The 22080-nt window shown below is 42.3% G+C and overlaps 1 protein-coding gene across 1 annotated transcript; it reads left to right on the top strand.

Moving 5' to 3' along the window:
* Nucleotides 1-45: 45 nt before the first annotated feature.
* LRRC63 (leucine rich repeat containing 63) lies at nt 46-21638 on the top strand. The gene is made up of 7 exons (XM_039353316.1): nt 46-109; nt 9092-9249; nt 11539-11619; nt 15921-16057; nt 16925-17008; nt 18303-18542; nt 20751-21638. Exons 1-7 carry the CDS (start codon nt 46-48, stop codon nt 20908-20910), a joined length of 924 nt encoding a protein of 307 aa, XP_039209250.1. The 3' UTR covers nt 20911-21638.
* The last annotated feature ends 442 nt before the right edge of the window (nt 21639-22080 follow it).

Below are 22080 nucleotides of genomic sequence, written 5' to 3'. Positions count from 1 at the left end.
TTAGATAGGACTTGGTCTTGGATTAAAATTGCAAAGTTACAGCCGATGAAGAATCTCAAATGGCCACATAAAGCAATAGATGATAGAGACACTGGCAAACAGACACAAGGTATGCTACCTATCACAATATTATTTCTCATAGATAAGTCTCTCCCTCCCTCTCTCTCTCTCTCTCTCTGTGTGTGTGTGTGTGTGTGTGAGAGAGAGAGAGAGAGAGAGAGAGAGAGAGAGAGATTCATGTTTATTGCAACATATCCACAAAAGTTTCTGGATTTCTTAAGAAAACATAAGACCATATAAAAAGTTTAAAATGATTTACATCTGTATACGAAAGTATAGGCAACCCTGATCAAATTGAATATTTGAATAAATGTATAGATGACCAGAAGCTAATTCATCTTCTGCATGGTGCAAACGTTAAAACAAAATTAATAAAACCTTACAGCATCCTGCAGACCCATGTGCTGTCACCTAAAATTTTGGGCAAGAAATTATATTTTACCTTGGCATATCTATGAATAAAGCAGGCTTATCACTCCACATCTTTGCAAATTCTTTCTGGAACACTACTTGCTTTCATAGATAAATACAAATTATGGACATGAAATTAGAATGGTAAGGTCTTATCCTAAATTCCATAGGTTTTTTTTTATCCTGAACATATAATTGTTGCGTCCTTGGCGGGAAAACAGACACGAGAAACAGCTGGAGTTCTCAGGTTCTTTTATTCAGCGTTCAGCTTACAGGAAGATGGCTTCAGCTCAGCCCAAACGCCTCACAGCCTCTTATATAGGCAACTCCCGGGTAAATGGGTTACTTTTCCCGCGCCAGCACCCGCGCATGCGCACGGCGCTGGCGACAGCCTGTCTGGTCCCGGGCAGCTTTGCACCTGCCCGGGACTGCCTGCAACGCCCGAGCCGTTTGCAAGGCTCGGGACATAACACCCCTTTCCCCCGGGCTAAAACTACTATCAACATACAACATTTATTTTACACGACAATTTGCTCCCCAGTGTTCCCCCTGTTTACTGGCTTTTGTCTTGCCAACAATGTTATGTAATCTTCTAGGTACTTAGGAGATTTCTTTGCTCTCTGTGACCTTCTTAGCTCTGGGTTACTGGCATAAGTCCCCTGACTGGAGGGAGGCGTGAGCCTGTTCTCTCTACTGTGCCCTGGTGTCTTCCAAGGACTGTGCCCCGATGCCTGGCCTGCTTGCTTGCCCACCGGGCTCGTCAGGCCAGGGCGTCTGTTGCTTTGTGACCTGGTTGTCCTACCTAGCTGTAGCCCCTCAGGCCCCTTGAAGTGATAGCCACTGCTGGGCGTCTCTGTAGAACCCCCTAGGTCAGTCAAAGACCTGTCAGGAGGCTGTCTATTCCCTGAACCCCATTCTGTGTTTGGGCTCGTGTGGGTTTCTGTACTCTCCCAAAACTCAGGTGTCCCCTGATTTGTGCTAGGGGTGTTGTAGTCGGGACTTGGGTCCTCGACTAGCTCTGTGTATGTTTGACCCCCTGTAGGATTTGGGGTAAGGTCAGGCCAACCTTGGGCATTGTGTGCCAGCTCTCTTGCGGGGAATGATTTGTTGGGATGCCCCCGGTTATCCTCCGTTGCTGGAGTGCTGTGTGCTGTGTGTGGAAAGTGAGTATGCCCCCGGGGTAACTCCCTGGCTGGAGTAGGCGTGAGTGCCTGTTGTGTGGGTAAGCTCCAAGACTTCCTTTTCGGAGCAATTGCAGAATCTTGGGACGAGCCGTTTGTGGCTCCCTCAGTGGCGATGGGCAGTAGCTCTTGCCCTTCCCTTTGCTCCAAAGGGTCCCCCTCCCCCCCTGGAAAAGACCCAGGAGTTTCAGCAGAAAAGTCCCGCCTAGAGCGGAGTTGGTCGATGTGCCGACGCAGGACACGACCGTTGTCCAGGGCAACCTCGTAGGAGAGAGGACCTGTGATCCTGGACACAGAAGCGGGGACCCATGTATGACCAGGCCCGTAATTGCGAGCCCAAACCGGGGCACCCACAAGTAGTCGTCTAGGTGCCCTAGGAGGTGAGGTAGATGAAGGCAGTCTGTCCGGATGCAACCGGTCAAGTCTCGTAGTAAGTTGGCGCCCCCACCGAAGTTCAGCTGGACTTCTCCCTGTAGAAGTGGACGGTGTGGTGCGATAAGAAAGGAGAAAGTCAGCCAACCTGTGATGCCAGTCCCCGTAGGTGAGTCACTTCAAGGCGTCCTTTGCGATGCGCACCATGCGTTCAGCCATACCGTTGGTGGATGGGTGAAAAGGCGCAGATGTGGCATGACGAATCAGGTTTGCCTGTAATAAAGCTTGGAATTCGGAGGAGGTGAATTGAGGGCCGTTGTCAGACACAATGACATCTGGCAGCCCGTGTGCAGCAAAAATCCCCCTCAGTACCTGAATAGTCTTTGCAGTGGTGGTGGACGAGACAGGCACAACCTCAAGCCATTTTGAATGGCTGTCAACAAGGACAAAGAAGAACTGGCCCTGAAAGGGCCCAGCGTAGTCAATGTGCACCCTAGACCATGGGGACTGTGTTTCCTCCCATTTATGCACAGGAGCTTGGGGCATCTCTGGGCGAGATCGTTGGCACATGTGGCATGCGTGTACCTTAGCCTCAATATCTTTATCTAAAGCAGTCCACCACAAGTGGCTGCGTGCAAGAGCCTTCATGCGAACAATGCCAGGATGACCCTCGTGGAGGGATTCTAAGACCCTAGTCCTCATTGAGGTGGGAATGACAACTCTGTTTCCCCAAAGCAAACAACACTGAGAAAGGGACAATTCGTTCCTTTTGGACCAGAAACTCTGAAACTCAGGACTATGGCAGTGCTCAGGCCACCCGGACAGGACCCAGGAGCGACGCTTGAAAGTGTGTGATCTGTACCTGTTTCAGCGTTAACATCCCTTGCACTAAGAGGAAGCTCGGGCAAGGCTTGGATTGATAGAATGTTGACAGCTGGCGCGGGGTCAGCTTCTACTACTGGCAGAGGCAACCTACTGAGGCCATCAGCATGGCCCATTTCTTTCCCAGGCTTGTGGATTAATGAAAAATCATATGCAGACAAAAAATTAGACCACCTAAGCATTCTAGGGGAAATGATGTGGGGAGTCTGCTTACGTGTGGTAAACAGTCCCAGCATAGGCTTATGGTCAGTGAAGACCGTGAAATGCCTGCCATATAGAAAATCGTGGAATTTTTTAATTCCAGCAACAACAGCCAGAGCCTCCCTGTCTATCTGAGCGTAGTTGCGCTCGGCAGAAGACAATGTTCTGGAGTAGTATGCAATAGGAACCTGAGTTCCATCAGACCTGAGGTGACTCAGGACAGCTCCGACCCCGTAGGGGGATGCATCACACGCGATGCACACAGGGAGAGACTCGTTGAAATGTGCAAGAACACTGTTAGAAGTGAGCAAGGCCTTGACTTCTTTAAAGCAAGCCTCATGTTCTTGTGACCACAGCCACACAGCTTGTTTGTCTAGTAGCCTGTGAAGAGGCTCAGCTACACTAGCTTTATGTGGAAGAAAAGAATTGTAGAAATTCAGGAGGCCTAAGAAGGCCTGAAGTTCGGCCTTAGACTTTGGCCTGGGTGCTTCTAAAATAGCAGTTAGTTTGGATTCAGCAGGATGAATCCCAGCAGCATCAATTTTGAATCCCAGAAATTCAGTAGAAGGCACCCCAATCTTGCATTTGTCTTTTCTGAGCTTGAGGCCTGATTTCCTGAATCTTAACAGGACAGCCCTAAGCCTTTCAGCTAGAATGTGTTTGGAGTCTCCTGCAATCAAGACATCGTCAAAGTAGGGGCAGACCCCTGGTATACCTCGTAGTGTGTTTTCCATTACGCTTTGGAAAATCCCAGGAGCGACATTCACTCCAAACTGTAGCCTTTTTACCTTAAAGGCTCCCCTGTGGGTCACAATGGTCTGAGCTATGGCAGCATCATCATCAACAGGCAGCTGTTGATATGCTTGAGCTAGGTCAAGCTTTGCAAAAACACGCCCCCCCTTGAGAGAGGCCAGGATGTGACTGACCACAGGAACAGGATAGGCATGTTGCTGCAATGCCTTATTGAGTGTGCATTTGTAATCAGCACAAATGCGAATGTCCCCATTTGCCTTTAGAGGCGTGACAATGGGGGTCTCCCATGGGCTGGAATCAACAGGTTCTAGGATTCCTTGTTGGATTAGTTTGTCTAAATCAGTGTCAATCTTACTTTTTAAAGCAAAAGGGACCCTTCTTGCTTTAATCCTAATGGGAGTGACAGTGGGGTCTAGCTTTAAGGACACAGGTGGTCCTTTGAATGTGCCCAGCTGGGGGCTGAAAACATCTGCAAATTCCTTGCAGACTTCCTGTAGGTCGAGTGTTTGTAAGCTGTTGAGTCCTGTGACGTGTATCCCCAGGGCCTCAAACCAATCGAGTCCTATGAGACTCGTTCTTTCACCCCCTACTACTAACAAGTCTAGTGGACCTTCAAAACTCTTGTATTGCACGTTAAGGGTGGCCTCCCCCTTAACACACACTCTTGAGTTCTGAAAATCAGTTAATACAATATCAGAAGGCCTTAACTTGGCCTTAGTCCCACTACTGGAACAAATCTTCCTAAATGTATGCAATGAAATGATGGAAAGGGCAGACCCTGTGTCTAGTTCCATAGATAATGGAACCCCTTGTAGCTTCACGTTGAGTGACAGCTTTTTCTTCATGGGCTTGTGTGTGCCTGTCCTACAGATGTTTCTACGCGAAGCGCAAAAACCTACCCTATTCTGGCTGGGGACTCTGGTACCCTTCAGGCGTTCTTCTTGAGGTTGTGCCTTTCGTCGGCCCAGACACACAGCTGCAATGTGCCCTAGTTTGCCGCATGCCCGGCAGGTAGCGGAGCGGAACTTGCAGTCGGTTCTCCTGTGGCGACCTCCACAGCCGATGCACTTGAGCGGAGCTGAAGAGCTTTCCTTCTGATTTTCTCCCTTCGCGGGGTGTAGACGGTCGACTTCTTCGTCCGGATCCTCCTCGGAGTTTCGTCGGACGTCTTCTTGGTGCACGGACGCACCCTCTGCACTGCTTCTGATCGGCCGCATGTTCTTGACGGCGCCGCCTGCTGCTTCTTCCGCGGTGGCTTCCCTTAAAGCGTCTTGGAAGGATAATTCTTCCTTAGCGAAAAGTCTCTGTTGTAGCTCTCGATGCCTCAACCCGCACACGAATCGGTCCCTCAGTCGTTCCTCGAGGTCCTTGAACTCGCAGGGCTTGGCGGCCTTCCGTAACGCGGCGATGTATTCCTTGACTGACTCACCGGACCGTTGATCCCTCTGCTCGAAGGTGTGGCGCCATGAGATAACGGACACCTTGGGGTGAAAGTGGTCCTTCAGCAGCTTCTTCAGGTCTGCGTAGCTTACAGACTCTACTGGAACAGGTGCTGCAAGGTTTTCTGCGATTTCGAAGGCGTCTTGGCCGCAAGCGCAAAGCAGGGTGGCAGCCTTCAAGCTATCTTCCCTCACTTGGTTTGCCTTGAAGTAGTTCTCCATTCTGGATACGTAGGACTCCCACCGCTCTGGATGTGAGACGTCGAATTCCGCAAGCCTTCCGATTTTCGCCATCTTCGGATCTTCAGGAGACGGGTCTATCAGCCAGCCTACCCCCGAATGCGCACTGGATTGGCGGGCAGCTGCTGAGTCAACACCGTTCCTCTTCCGCCGCTCAGGACTCCTTGGGTAAGCTTACACTTTTTCCTTTCCAGGTAGTGCAAGGCCTCCCACCTTCGTCGCCAGTGTTGAGTCCGTGGCGGGAAAACAGACACGAGAAGCAGCTGGAGTTCTCAGTTTCTTTTATTCAGCGTTCAGCTTACAGGAAGATGGCTTCAGCCTCGCCCAAACGCCTCGCAGCCTCTTATATAGGCAACTCCCGGGTAAAATGGGTTACTTTTCCCGCGCCAGCACCCGCGCATGCGCACGGCGCTGGCGACAGCCTGTCTGGTCCCGGGCAGCTTTGCACCTGCCCGGGACTGCCTGCAAACGCCCGAGCCGTTTGCAAAGGCTCGGGACATAACAGGTTCCTTGTCCTTAACCTGGTCCTTCAGATCTTCCAACAATGCATCCATTGCTACCATAACTGACTTCATCCACCTTGCTGCTGGTCATCCTCTGTTTCTTTCTATCTTCCCCAGCATTATAGACAGTGGTGTGGGATAAACATTTAAAAATCAGTCTGCTGGCTCCATTGCCACTGCTGCGTGGCGCTGCTAACTGCAGAACAGCTGATCAATATGCCAGGTAGAGCTGCTCACCTTTGCTCTCACCCAGCTTGCAACATTCTGGAAAAATTAATCTTTGGCTCTCTTTAGAGAGGCCTCCTTTCTTTTGAAGTCAGACTGAGCAGCTTCCAAATTGAGATGACTGTCACAAACCCTACTAAATATCCAATTACGATCAAATATTAATCCTCTGACAAGAGAAACTTGTCAGTGCTGTTAGCTAATAATTATATCACTGGGATGCAAAAAAAAAAAAGGTTTTGATTTTGAAATGTTATGAGTTTGAAATGTATCATTTCATTTTCTAAACATCTGTTCCCACCTGATTAAAAGCATTCCAAAATTATTCCAAGTATTCTGGAAATGTTCCAAGTTTGAAACAGCCTAGTTTGAGTGCAAAGCATTTGTTTTAAAGCATATGACTCTTTCAACGTAAGTACATTTCTACAGCGGTCATATCAATGGGAGGGCAAAGTTGGAACAACCCATCCTATTAGCTTATTCCAAATATGAAAAATTCAGAAAAAATTAGTTTGGGAGAGCAAGACATTACATTTTTTTTATGCCTTATCCCTACATGGCACAGGACCAAATTATCTGTGGGATCACCTCTCTTTGAGGGTATCTGCCCATCCCATCAAAGAACATAGGATAGGCATGCTCCAGGGCCCTTCCCTTAAATACTATCATCTTGTGAGTTCTCAGTAGTGTATCTTTTCCATTGCAGCCCCTACCCTAAGAAATACTCTCCCCACAGAGATAGAGAGGCCCCTCCCCTTTCATTTTTTTGGGGGAGAGAACTGACTCTTTCCCTAAGTGCTGGGATAGGGGGAAGTCAGAGCAAGATGAGAATTGTGGGTTTCATGCCCATGTTTTCTTCTGTTTTTTTTTTAATTTTATCAATTTTCTTTGTTTTATAATAGTTATTTATTGTTTTATGGCAGTGGTTCTCAACCTGTGGGTCGGGACCCCATTTGGGGTCGAACGACCATTTCATGGGGGTCGCCAAACAACGCAGTCTGCCGTTTTTCCCCCTTTTCCTTAGCTGTGCTATTCCCTTTTATTCTGTTGGCTTTTGAAAGCCAATAGAATAGACTCTCTTGAATAGAGTCTAATTCTATTGGCTTTCAAAAGCCAATAGAAATTGTCCAGGCTGTCTCTGCCCTGCTGAGCCCGCCCAAAGTCCCATTCTGCAAACGGTGCTGCACCAGTTGAGTAGTCCTCGACTTACGATCGGTTGAGTAGTCCTCGACTTACGACCGGTTGGGGGTCGCAGCATTAAAAAGGTTGAGAACCACTGTTTTATGGATTATAAGCTGCCCAGAATTGGTTTTAAGATGGATGCATACATAAATGTTTTAAATAAATATTTATTTATTTATTTATTTAATATATCGTGTGTGGACTGAAAACCTGAAAAGCCAATAGGGAACAGGGAAAAATTTCAAACATCACCTCTAATGCCCATGCTAACCTTAGTTTATATACAGGTAATCTCCAACTTATGATCTCAGTTGGGCCCAGAAATCTCATCACTAAGTGATGTGGTTGTTAACTGAGCCGTGCCTGATTTTAAAATCTTTTTGCCCTGCCTATTAAGCAAATCATCACATCTGTTAAGTGAATCACATCATCATTAACCAAATCCAGTTTCCTCCATGATCATTGCTTGTCAGAAATAGGCTGGGAAGGTCATAATCAGCCGTCACATGGCTCTAGTATACTGCAACCAGTGTAAATACGCTTGCCAGCTGCCAAGCGACCGTATTTTGATTACGTGACCCTGAAAGAATTGTAAGTATGAAGATTGGGCATATGTCACTTTTTTTTTTTAGCACCATCATAACGTCAAACGATCCAAATGATTGCAAGTCAAGGAATATCTGTATTCTCTCCTTGCCTGTTTTATATATCGTAAATGCCGGCGTACAAGGCGACCCGGCGTATAAGACGACCCCAGTCTTTATAGCCGGGCCGCATTCCTAGAACGTCGTCTTATATGCCGGAAACTACCAGTATTTCCGGTGTATAAGACGACTCGGCGTATAAGACGATCCCTGTCTTTGGCGCCGATTTCAGCGCTCGCGGAAGTCGCCTTATACGCCGGCATTTACGGTATATAAAACAGGCTTTGAAGCACGAAGCTGAAAACACCAGCCTGAAGATGACGAATGGGACTTCGTCGAAACGTCGCCAAGACACTTCCAATTTTACGTGGGAGAAAACCTGAATAACCAAAGACACACACACACACACACACACACACACACACACACACACACACACACATATATATATATATATATATATATATATATATATATATATATATGTCTTTGGTTATTTGGGTTTTCTCCCGCGTAAAATTGGAAGTGTCTTGGCGACGTTTCGACGAAGTTCCATTCGTCATCTTCAGGCTGGTGTTTTCGGCTTTGTGCTTCTAGGAGCAATGTGTGATCGTAGCTGTTTCTTCCTTTTAACTGCCAGTGGAGGTATGAACTGATTGGATGGGAGCTTGGCTGTGTTCTGATTGGGTGGCGGTGTGTTCTGATTGGTTAGGGGCTTGACTGTGCTCTGATTGGATGGGGGGTTGGCTGTGCTCTATTGGATGGGGGAGTGTTCTGTTTGGATGGGGGCTTTGTTGTGCTAGGGTTAGTCTTAGTTGCAGGGGGATGTAAGATGGTGAGCTGCGTTGCTCTTGTTTGGCTTCGCGTTCGTGGTCATGGTGGGTGTCAGTTTGCTTCATGTATGGATTGGAGGGATTTAATATTTAAATATATTGATTTAATATATTTATTGGTTTAATATATATATTGCCTAATACCCTTTATTATGTTTATTGCAGAATTAAAAGAAGAAATGCATTTTATTAAATCGTTTGTTTCTGGAGCTGGATACCAGACTGAGTTAAGTGCCATAGATAAGGACAGTGAATTGCCAGACAAGGCTGAAATGGCGGTTCTGTTCTGCATCATGCATAGAAAAACTGCACTTAGTCTTAAGGTATAGTCCCCAAGTGTACTCTCTTGAAAATGTATTTTCTATACTAGTTTTATGATTTGGAAATAATTGGAATCATAATCACTTTCTTTTTCAGAAACGACTAGGTCATGTCTAGAATTGCTGGTTTAGAAGAAACATAGAAAAGATTTTGCATATGGCTAATAAATAAATACTCTATTTTGTAAGGCCATATGTTAATTTTTATACAATATAATCCTATTACCCTTTCTCTGCCCATTTTCACAAGACACAAAGTAATGTTTTCTGATGAAATTTCCATTTATCATCTCAAAAATCTTCATGGAAAGTTAGGCTGCACAGAATCACCCTCTGATCTTAACAGATGAGCAAAGATTGAACTTTGGACTCTCTCATTAAAAAATCAACACTGTCATGTATAACACAACGGCTTTATTTACATAACACAATAAGCCATAGTAAAGATGATTATCTATCTATCTATCTATCTATCTATCTATCTATCTATCTATCTATCTATCTATCTATCATAGAGTGGAATGGAATGAAATAGAATAGAATAGAATAGAATAGAATAGAATAGAATAGAATAGAATAGAATAGAATAGAATAGAATAGAATAGTTATTGGCTAAGCACACAAGTAATTTGTCTCCAGTGCATAAGCTCACAGTATGCATATAAACAGCAAGTAATGTCACAGGTCATAATAATCACTAATCATAAATTACAAACAATTGATAAATCATAAGAAATCAATAGGAGAAGATAGTAGGAAAGATCAGAAGATGAGAAAAGATGAGAAATGAGACAGAGCTGTGGAAATTAAGTGTTCATCCAAGTGACTGCATGGGGGAAAATATCACCTATCTATTATAAAGAGTTGACAGTCATAGATGCTATTATCTACTTCCTTCTTGTCATCTTTGGCTTGTTAACCAGATGTGGAGGCTTGCTGAGATATAATGTGTAGTTTCCAGTCCCTAACGGATTTGGATTTGTGGAAACCAGAATTTAAAACCAAGGTTTATTGTGGTTTCCTATTCTGGCTTCTACAGTTCCAAAATAGTCTCCATCTAGTTCAGAAGAAGGACTAAGCCTCAAGCAAACATCTGGCAGGTTTTGTGGGAGATAACTTATAATACATATACATTTTACAGGTTTTCCTCACTTAATGACCACAATTGATCCTGCAATTTTGGTTGAGAGTTGTTGCAGTCAATTCACAACCATTTTTTACAATAGTCATAAAGCAAGTCACTGTGGTTGTTAAGTAAATCACATTGGTGTTAAAAAACACACATGGTTATTAAGTAAATCCATTCTCCCAAATGGGCATTTCTTTGTTGGAAAGTGACAAAAAAAATCACCAGAAACTGGCAAAAAATGTTGCAAATTGCAGTCACAGGACCACAGGATATTGCAGTGTGGTCACATGAAGAAGGGGTGTGTGCGGCAGGCAACCATTTTTTTCCCCTTCAAATCACAATTCATTGAACAAATCATAGGGCCCGATTTATATATAGCATAAAACCATAATGGTAGGGGGACCGTATCTGGTCTGCAAAAACCCAGGCGATCGTTACATGGCAGGAGAGAGGTACGCAAAATTTGTATTTTTATAAGTAATAGATGAGTTCGCATATTAGATTTGTATCCCTTTCTTTTTCTCAAACATGCACGCCACTCATACTCCTATTATTATTAGTGTCTGGTTCATTAATTTTAGGAGTGAAAGGAAATGATGAAATAATTTTTCTCCAATAATTTTTATTGTTTTAATATTTATTGTTTCTAAACATTTTATTGTTTAGAATATTATAATATCAATGGGCTGTTAAACAAAAGAGGGGTGGGAGGTGATTATAATTCTAGATCTCCCATATATTTAGCTTTAGTACAAAGCAAGTTTGATGTAGTGGTTAAGGTACCAGATTAGAAACTGGGTCACTGTGAGTTCCAGGCCCACCTTAGACACAGAAACAAGCTGAGTGACCTTGAGCCAGTCACTCTTTTTCAGCCCTAGGAAGAAAACAATGGCAAACCACTTCTAAAATCTTGCCAAGAAGTTACTAGGAGTCAAGACTGACTCAAAGAAACACACACTCAAAATTCATTGGGACTGGTAACCAGCAAATTCCCTGAAACTCCATCATCTAGTTTAAGAAACAGTTTCTGTTGATGCATCTTTATATGGATATGTTCAAATCTTGAAGTCTAAACTCTGACAAATCCCTATTCGTTTTAAAATAAACATTAATTTGATTTTTTTTTTTTGCTTGATAATTTTTAGGCACATTTTCTCTCTCAGGTTCCTGACCTCTCGCCTTTGTCTGATTTTTTGTTGTACCTAAACTTGTCATATAATAGTTTGGATTGCTTTCCATCAGAGGTAAGTGTAATATGTGCTTTTTAAAAATGTATATTAGATAAGCTTTTGTTGTATAACCCATAAACATAACTGTGACCTTACATAAAGACCCACAGCCCTTGTGATATATTCCTCACTGATTTGCTAGATGTTTAGAAATTACTATTCTTTGGTTTGAATTGATCATAACCACACGTTGAAAAATTATTTCATATATTTTTTTATGTGAGCTTTCCTCTATGAGCATAAATGGTATATATATATGGAATTTCCCCCTCATTTTATTTTCTCACTCTGTGAGATAGATGGAGCTGTCAATGATATTACTTCAGAGTGAGTGTGCACCGTGGTTTTTATGTACTGGGGATTCAGGCATCACACGAAGGCACATTGTGAACAACAAGCTTTTTTATTGATCTTCTCCTTACTACCAGCAAAACAGCAAAAGGCACGCAGGCCTTTTATAGCGTCCTGAACCCAGACAACAACAACCAATAGGAATCTGGCTATTTTGCACTTTGCGCATGCGCACAAGGCTGGCGCCTGTTAGTCTGGTCCCAGGCAGCTTTTGGTTTGCCTGGGACCATTTGCAAAATTTCTGAGCCTGCTGAAGGACACAACAGTGGTGATGTAAGATTTGAACTTGGGTATTTCCAGTTCCACTCTAATGTCTTTACTGCTGCATCTTCTTAGCTCTCTGATAAAGCATAACTATGTACAAGTGTAGCTTTCCCAACCTGGTCGCCTCCAGCCATGTCGGGTGGCTGAGGAAAGGTCATTGAGCGCAAGCCATCTTGTGCCCTGAGCAGAAACAAGAACTACAAAACCTCTAAGGTCCTTTTCAATGTTGTGCTTCCATATTGTTTCCTCATACAGAAACTGTATGTCCTCAGAGGCCTAGCGATGCAAGGGAAAGAGAATGGCCTTTGCTTTCCTAGTATGTGGGTGACAAGGTAAAGAAGCAGAGGAATCTACCAGTAAGGAGCTGTGGACTAGTAGACCATATCCAGATTCCAGACCAAGTGCCAAAGATTAAAATCCAGAGAATAATTTCTAGCACTAACTTTATTGCACAGGAGACAAACAACTTAAGCTCGTCATGCAGTCTTTTCGGCCTATGCTTTTAGGACTGTCTGGGTTCAAATCTTTTCTCCTTCTGCATAGTATTCTGACATATATGCTTTTCAAAATATACTGCCTGATAGTCTTCCTTAGCTACACTTAGCTGTTCTCCCTGACACCTATATTTCTACTCCACACATATTTCATAACTTTCCAACAGTATGTGCTTCTCACAGGGGTTTTTTTTCATATAATTTCCATGTCTTTTTGTTGTCAGAAATCTGTATCCAATGGCTTCCTTTTTCTTAGATCCAGTTTTGGTCCAAGACACTTCACTGTTTGAAGTGGCAAAAGGCCCAGGGCATTCAACTGTATGTGGGGAACCTGAAGTCCAGAGCTGCATAAACAAACTCTAGATACTTTCAAACATTGTTATATTTTAATTTGACTGAAGAACTACTTTTAAATGTAAATGAAACAAAACTTATAAAACCGTTTTGGTCCCATCCTTTAATTTGGGGAATGTAGTCTTAAGCATGGCCCTCAGCTCAGAGAAAGTTGTATGCCTGCCATCTGTAGCATATAGTGAATTTATGGAGCATATTAAGGGCTGATCCTCCCTAAAACAGTGTTTTAAATAACCAATTCTTTACATTTGAATGCCAGCTCCATTCTATCCCCACTGCCTCTAAGACAGATTTCAATCCAGTCACCATCATCATTGATTGGGGAACCTTGGGCAATATCCAGAAAAGCTGGAAGGGAAGAGGTTGAGAAAAAAATGATCTATTTCTTTGATTCATAATTATCCTTGCTCAGGATTTCTTATCTGTGCTATCCAAACTTTTCATCACCTGTCAATTCTTTCCATGATTACTCTTAAGGTATACATCAATAACTTTGCCACCTACTCTGTTGAGTAGCTCACTATCTTTGCCTTGGCTTTATTTTCAGTTTATTCCTTTTCTGCTCTGCCTTTTCCATTGTTGCCAAGACATGTAATTTTATCATGTACAACATTCTGAAAACCCACTCTTTCCATTATATCCTATCAGCTAAATCTTGGTCTCATAATCTCCCATCATGATTATTGCCATATTCCTATCTGCCTTATGAACCTCTATAACACGGGTGTCAAACTTGCCACATCATGTGACGTGTTGCGACATATCACGACTTTTTTTGCAATGTTGGATCGCAGTCTCCATATGCTGCAACCAGCCTGCGGGCCGGCTGTTTGACACCCCTGCTCTATTAGGAAACGAAAGGAAAATAACAGTTATGTTATTCCTCACTATGCAGTCCTTTTGATGTTATGCTGGTATGCAAGTTCATTTACCGTATTTTTCCGTCTATAAGATGCACCCTTGTATAAGACGACCCCCAATTTTCTAAACAAAAATTCAGAAACCAACATTTTAAATATTAAACAAACCACATCTTTAGTGGCAGTAAAACAAGTGGCCATGCCATCACACAAGGGAGGCGACTTCCTCCAATCAGATGGCGCTCTGAAGGCTTAGTCCCGCCCATTCCCTTGGTCGTCAATCATTGTACTGAGGTGGCTTCCTGGGGCCTCTTGCGGGACCGGTGAAAAACAGGTCATAGAAGGCAGCTTCAGTGGGACTGGTGGCATCCTTGGGGCAGCGCGATCCTCCAGCACCAGGCGGCATCTCAGGCTGGCTTTCTCCCCATCCAGGCAGCATCTCGGGCCAGCAATATCCTCCTGCACCAGGTGGCATGGCAGCGGCATGTAAAGAACCCACACAGGCTTGCCCTGGGCTGTGGAGGTTGCCATTATTTTTTCGTGTATAAGACGCACCTGATTTTTGAACAGGGTGTTTGCAGGAAAAAATAGTGTCTTATACACAGAAAAATACAGTATGTGAATAACACTGACATTAGGCCACCAATGTGGTTATTGCCATCGAGTCAGCAGACTCAAGGAAACAAAAATAAGAGTGATTGATTTTCTGATTTGTCTGTGTTCATATAACAAGGTAGCCCATTTATTAATTAATCCTATTGCCTGTAGAGCTAGCCAAATTGCTGTATGAGCTTGGCCCTGGTTTGAGAAGGGAGAGTAATTGGAGCCAGAGTTCAAATAGTTCTGGTTAATTATTACTAAGAAATATATTTCCTGGGATGTATTACATTCAGGGTTTTGCACAGAAAAGTAGATGTTTTTTCTCAGTGTTTTTTTTGTAAAAAAAAAAAAAAGGTACCAGAACTCACACATGTCATACAACCCGCCTTGCCTACCCTACAATATTCCATCCAAAAAAGGTGCTGGAACTCCGTTCTGGGCGTTCTATGACAAAAAAAGCCCTGGTTTTTCTAACCATGCTGTGGGAGACAGTAAAATATTTGTCGGGGTCATCCTCTCCTTGTCCAACAACAGTAGAAACATAATCTGGCAACTTATTTTTTATAACATGAGCTCATGATGTAGCCTTCAGTTCAGCCCCAACCCTTAAGTGATCTATCTATCTATCTATCTATCTATCTATCTATCTATCTATCTATCTATCTATCTATCTATCTATCTATCTAGCTAGCTAGCTAGCTAGCTAGCTAGCTATCTATCTATCTAGCTAGCTAGCTCTCTCTCTCTCTCTCTCTCTCTCTGCATGATGGCCATAGACCAAAGAGATATCAGAATCAGCAAAATATATGCAATCATTGAAAGGAAGGGAGAAAGACATGAAACTAGCTGACTTTCATAGCTGATGCATTTTTGGAGGTCTACAGTACAGGTGTAACTGAGTCCAGTCCAAGAGAAGTTAGTGGAAATAGTCATGGTGGACAAACTCCTATAGATAGACAAATAGAAGAAGGGACAATCTACCAATCCTTTGCTGCATTAAAATTGCAAGAAGAGCTCTAATTGCTGCCCTTCTTATCATAATTCTCTGTCAGTTCAAGGCCTGTTGAATAGAGCTTTAACACAGCCATCTAGCTGTCCCTGTAGTTAATGACAACATCAAGAAGAGGTGAAATCTGACTCAGTTGAAGAACAGTGTTCCCCCCACCTAACCATTGCCTTGCAATGAAGTTTCTTGGAAATAAGCCTCTATCTATGAAAAAAACATCAGGAGGAAGAGAAAAGTAGTGTAATCATAGTCTTAAATTCAAGTGCTGGAAGGTAAAATGAAAACAAGGATTCCCATCAATGACAAAACCAGACTTCCCAACAATTTTTTTAAAATACTGCCTTTGCAGCAGTTTCTAACCCATTACACACAATTTGTCTTTTACAGGTGTTTCATCTTAAATATTTACAAGTGCTAAAGCTCCGAAATAACCCCATCAAATCCATCCCAGGGGAGATCTCTGATATGAGGAATCTTAAATTCTTGACGATGTCCTTCAACTTGCTGACTTCTCTCCCACTTGAGTGTGTAGTAATTTTAATTAATAGAGTTATATGGAAGAGAAGCTTTCAAGTCATGGGGGGAAAGGGGGGGCAAGGAGGCACAGGCTTCTTGTAAGTTATTGTATCATCAATCAATTAAAAAAAAGCCTAGCTGCTTTGACTAGGGTTCATCACCACAGCTTCGACTTAAGCCTGTCTATCTCATGGGATGCAGATGAAGCTGGCAGAATTGGGTTCTGGCAGAAAAAGGAAATTATATTTGTACAATTGGAGCAAGACCTGAAGCATAGAGCCTCAGTTCCATTAAAAACTTAAGCCCTAATAGAAGTTGTTTTCTTAGTTTTCAATACATCAATATAAAGGCTGTAAATTTACTTTTAAAAAAAGGCATTTTAGAAATCCATAGAAAGGTAAGATTTTCAATTCTTGACTTTAGAGAAAGTATGCTGAGGTGGAAAGATGGATCTTATATCCCATCTCTACTTGCTGCAAATATTCTTTGGCCAGAACAGGAATGAATTCCAGAATAAAGCAACAGGCTGGGTGAGGCAAGCTGACTATAGTACATTTTTGCTTTATAAACAGTTAGGAACCTTATGATAGCTTCAAAAAAAGACCTGGGTGATGACATGATATGGCCCACAAATGTTTATTCAATGTAGAGACCATGTGACTTAGCGACTCTGGGCATCTAATTGTACAATGAAAAGAAAAAAACCACGCCCCAATAAATACATCTATTCACACAAGAGGTATCATTAGCAGGGGGAAGCTCAATATCAGAATAACCAAACTGTGTTTAAGGGGCTACAGGATTGAAAAGATTTTTCCTCTGGCAAACTGCTTTTCAAAGATTACTAGTGACAGGAAAGCTTTCTGTTTTTATAGGCTGTTTATCCTGCCAAATCTTCAGAGTCTTGACGTTTCCTACAATGAACTCGAATATATCCCTAATGAAATACAAAATCTCAGGTAATGTATTGATTTTCCTGTTTTGACAAGAGGAGGGTTTTTCTCGTTTTCCAGATTTTGCTGGGGTATTTCCAGCAGGCCCAACCAGCACAGGTGATAGTTGGACAAGCTGAGATCTGTAATTTGGCAACTATGACATGTAAGTATTTCCCCCATTTTATAAGTAAGATCCATTGGTTTTCTTGAATTGCCTTAAATGTGGGAAGCCTACTAACTGGAGCTTTTCTCTCCCTATATGTCCTCTCAAAAAAGACTAATACTGTGCCAAAGGGACACAGGACTCTGCTTAGGGTTAATGATACTATTTTGAGCTATTTATGACTATAGTGTCCCTGGGACCATGTTACTTTTTCCACAGGCTGCTGTTAAAATAGAGCATTCTGGTAGATTAAGAAAAGCATTCACTGACGCTGAGGCTTTTTTTTTAATTTGACAAAATGTTCTATTTTTAACAGAAACTCTGTTAAACTCTCTCATAATTCACTTAAGAATTAAAGTAGTGTATTTCAGACTTGATAACTTTAAAATGTCTGAACTTCAACTCCCAGCATTCCCCGGCCAGCACACTGACTGAGGAATTCTGGAAGCCGAAAACCATATGTCTCAAAGTTGCCAAGCCTGAAAAAAAAACTGAATTAAAGGAGGCAAAAAGGGTTGGCAAACAGTAGGACAGGAATCATACATCTCTAGATTGAAACATACTCTGATTTGTCTCTCCCCTTTTCACTTCCACCTTCTCCATTTTCACTGATGGACGACCTGAAAGATCTTCCATCTGAAAGAAAGGTTAAGAATAGATCATCATGGAGAAAATTTAGATGGTCTCTAGGACTTAATGATGGCTTGATGGCATATAACCAATTAATCAATCTTCCTTCATTTCATTGTGTAGGGAAGAAGCTATCCATCTGTGATGGGACCCGATGAGTGTTGCGAGTAGCTTTTCCTAGCCCTTGTCAACTGTGTCTGGTGACAGAGAAATTCATAGATTTAATGTGGTAAAAGGCAGAGATTACTTTCTCCTGTACACCGTCTTGACAGTGTGAGGAGAAAAGTCATACAGAGAGTTTTAACTTCCTGTCTTTGTATGGAGGGAAGCCATCTAGTAGTGGAGGTAGCAACAGTTGCTCCTTGGTGTGGGCTGAAAGGAAGGGCTCTGCCAACTCCCAGTTGCCTGTAAAAATTCCATGCCAAGATAATTTTGTTCTCCCTTACTTCGGCACCCAAGAGAACTACGCCCCAAATAGATGTGATGAATGTATAAACGGTGGAGTGTCGTTTTCTAAATTCTCAGAAACCTCACCTACCTGAATGTGGAAGGAAATCTGCTTTACTCCTTGCCTTGTGGGATTCTGAAACTTCAGCTGAGCCGCCTGCTGGTGGAAAACAACTTCTTGCATGCCTGTTTCTGGAATGAGACTTTCCTGATGCAACCTCAGCGACTTACGGACATGGCTGCCCTGTGCTTCGTTAAGCACCAGCTGTGGAAAATATATCATCATTTACCAGAGGAGATTCACAATATCATAAGCAAGTAAGTAAGGTGCCATCAATGCAAGGGCTCTGTTGAGTGCAAAAAGGGGACAATGAAGAAGCTCACCAATAATTACAGGGCCAAAAAAAAAAAAGTCTAGTAGGTAACCACCAGTCTGTGCCAAAACGAGCAAGGACCAGGTTCTGAAGAGGGTGCAGCCACATTGACAGCCATTTGCTATAACTCAATAAACTATAATACCTAAAGTCATGGACTATGGACACACACCTATTTAAATCATGGTTTATTGAATAAGGCTGAGGTAATGTAAGGGTTTAACAAATGGGTAAAGCAAACACAGTATAATAAGAATGTCTTAAATTGGTCTAGTGAAAAAAATAATAAATAGGAGTGACTTAATGACTATGTATGTTTGAAATGCAGGCATGCTTTCATGTCATTCATTTTTATTTCCACTTTTCCTCTACCACATGGTTTTCTCTACCAATTTTTTTCTCTTCATAGTCACCCTGATAACTAACAGCACCAATCATAACAATTTTTATTTATATTCTATCTTGCCACTCCAAAGCCACTCAGATTGCATTCCTGTGAATGGACTCTCACATCATATTTAGTCCAAGTTTAGTCACGGTTTATTGCGTAAAGCAGAATTGGCTAGATTCATAAACAAAAATAGCTGGATTTATGCAACATGCTAACACCAGTCAGTCAAATTCTATTGTTATGTGAACAAGCTTGTTATGTGAACCTGTCAGAAGTTAGACCTATTGAATCCAATTGGACTTGTTCCTAAATAAGACTAGAAAATACATTTTTTTCAATGAACAAAAGAAATGACTCTTAGACTCCCCAGTTCCAGTTTGACACTGTAATTGAAATAAAAATGCATCAAATTAGAATGCATGATTTTATTTATCATCAGAAGGCACGACTTGAATTATTGATCTCAGGTCATTATAACTTTCACTTCTCATTTTCAGATTTTATTTTTGCATACTTTAAAGATACAATATCCAATATGTTTCATAGTGCATATTAGCTCGTAAGACAATCTTAGTAGAAGTTAATAAAGTAGTCTGTGGGCCAGATGACTGTATGCATTCATATTTGATTACCCAAGGTGTTTCATTTTTGGTTCATTTCATAAGAGACAAAATGGAAGCCTTCTGCCTTGCTCTTCAGTGTGCAATGCTAACATTGCAAACTGTGTATCCACAGCAGTTCCTTGGGCATAAAACATAAGCAATCATAGACCAATTCCTTCTTCTGAAACCTAATATGAAAGCATTGGGATATTTTAACAGTCCTTGATAGAGTTCTTCTCTTTCTGCTACAGATTTATATGTCACACTTAGAACATTCTTTTGAGCAGGTTCCATCTCCATATATTTACTGTATATATTTGTGTATAAGCCCTGTGTAAGCCCATCCAGAAATAAGCTGACCTTCGATTTTTTTAACCAAAAATGTGCTGCCCATGGATAAGCTGATCTGCAGTTTTTATGGTATTTTGAATAAAATTTCAAAGATTAGCTTATCCGCAGATGGGCTTATATAGAAAAATATAAGCACACTGTATATGGGTACTTAAAAAAAATATTACTGTATATTCACACAGATAAACCCATCCAAAACCCAATTTTGGGGATGCATTTGGCACCTAAAATTCTTAGCTCATCTGTGAGTTCATACTTTCTTAGCATAATATTTGTGTAGTACTTGATTCCAAACAGGTTCTGCTTCAGTATTAACCATAAATGACAGGTGCCATACCTTCTTGTTCCGGTTTGATTCCTAGTGACCTTTTCACTTCTAAATGGCAGATAGGAATGTAATACATGTTTGCTAAATCTTCCTGCTTTGTGGAAACACCAAGCAAAGAAAGCTGCACCCGTTAAAGAGGGTAGAGGGTAAAAAGCATAGTAATATTAATGGAAGTATTACACCCTGCTAAAGAGGATAAAGCACTGCAATATTATAAACCTTACAAAAGTAAATAACTGTACTTGGTTAAGAAAGTTTGGAGATGTTCTACAGCCTAACCAGGAAGGTGTCTAGAGTTGTTTATTCCAATATGCTCTGGACTTAGCTGCCCTTTGAAACTGATACACAAGTAGGAATGCCAGCACACTTTTGAGTTCAAATCTCCCATCTGCCATAAACTTTCAGTAGTGAGTTTAAAGGATCGGCTTCAATTTGTTCTCCCTAGTTATGTGACACTGACCTACTTTCTTCCCCCTTCAGCTTTACAGGCTGTGACTGCTGCATGGGACCCTTGTATGGAAAAGGCTTTCGTTTTATCCTCATTTATAGAAACATTTATGGATTAAGGCTTCCTTATCAATTTTCAGCTTGCTCACCAGACTGCTATACAGCCTTTGTCAAGTCAGCTGTGCCCACTTGATGGATGATAATGTCGACTGAGATTCAGGCAAAGTGAAAATAATCTGTTGAATAAAGCAAGCAAGCAAGCATTGCTTTGGGTATGGAAGTGACTTTTTTTTTTTTTTTTGCAAATGTGTATATTATGCAGACCTCTGGTGGGGGTCTTGTGACATTCAAAGTTCAGTTATTTATTTATCGTATTTAGAAAGTGCCCATCCCCCTCCTAGAGGACTAGGCATTCTCTCGATTGCTACCCCCCTCTGTAAGCAATGTTGTGAAAATCCTAGCACCTTTTCCAGTTTTTAATTTTAAAAAAAATGGAGACTAACATTAAGTCTTTTAATGTAAATTAGTATTCAGAATTTGAGGATCCTTTTTTCTTAGCACAATCTACAATGGCAGATTGTATATATGATTAAAGGGATGTATGTATATATCTGATAGGTATAGTGCTAGTTTTTACTGCTGTATATTTTACTACTGTATATTTTACTGCTGTATATTCTACCTTGTAATAAAACAAAATATTATGTACGGATATGTTGCTTGATGGTGTGATTTCCCACTTTAGAACAAACTAAATGACAGGCATCTAGAATCACGTCTTCCTGTATGTACAAGGCAAGATAATCACAGCCATTTTACTCATGATTTGTGCTGGTAGTTTTTTGTGCTATTTAAATTTAAATAAACTAAAACAGCGGTTCTCAACCTGTGGGTCGCGACCCCATTTGGGGTCGAACGACCATTTCATGGGGGTCGCCAAACAACGCAGTCCGCCATTTTTTCCCCCCTTTTCCTTAGCTGTGCTACTCCCTTTTATTCTATTGGCTTTTGAAAGCCAATAGAATAGACTCTCTTGAATAGAGTCTAATTCTATTGGCTTTCAAAAGCCAATAGGAATTGTCCAGGCTGTCTCTGCCCTGCTGAGCCCGCCAAAAGCCCCAGTCTGCAAACGGTGCTGCAAGTTGTCTGCAGCGAAGGCGAGCTGTCTGGAAGCTTCCTGCTGAGCAACTACTAAAAATGTAAGAGGGCCAGGGGTGGGAGGTGGGAGGCCGGCGGGCGCAGGGAGGGATGCTGGCACGGTGGGGCCCGGAGGGTGCCTTACCTCCCTTGGGCTGGGCCAGCTGGTGGCCCAGCCGGTGGTCGCCCTGTGCCATCGCTGCCCCTTGCCAACTACGCCTCGGCC

The sequence above is a fragment of the Crotalus tigris genome, unplaced genomic scaffold (assembly GCF_016545835.1).
Source record: "Crotalus tigris isolate CLP2741 ecotype Arizona unplaced genomic scaffold, ASM1654583v1 scf7180000018510.657491, whole genome shotgun sequence".
NCBI lineage: Eukaryota > Metazoa > Chordata > Lepidosauria > Squamata > Viperidae > Crotalus > Crotalus tigris.
This window is presented reverse-complemented; position numbering and strand designations above follow the sequence as displayed.

What these genes read in the sequence shown, in the direction of transcription:
- LRRC63 (XM_039353316.1), top strand. Translation starts at nt 46, where the DNA reads ATGAAGAATCTCAAATGGCCACATAAAGCAATAGATGATAGAGACACT. An exon ending in CACTGGCAAACAGACACAAG is followed by an intron (nt 110 to 9,091) that starts GTATGCTACCTA and finishes TGTTTATTGCAG; the next exon opens with AATTAAAAGAAGAAATGCAT. An exon ending in CTGACTTCTCTCCCACTTGA is followed by an intron (nt 16,058 to 16,924) that starts GTGTGTAGTAAT and finishes CTGTTTTTATAG; the next exon opens with GCTGTTTATCCTGCCAAATC.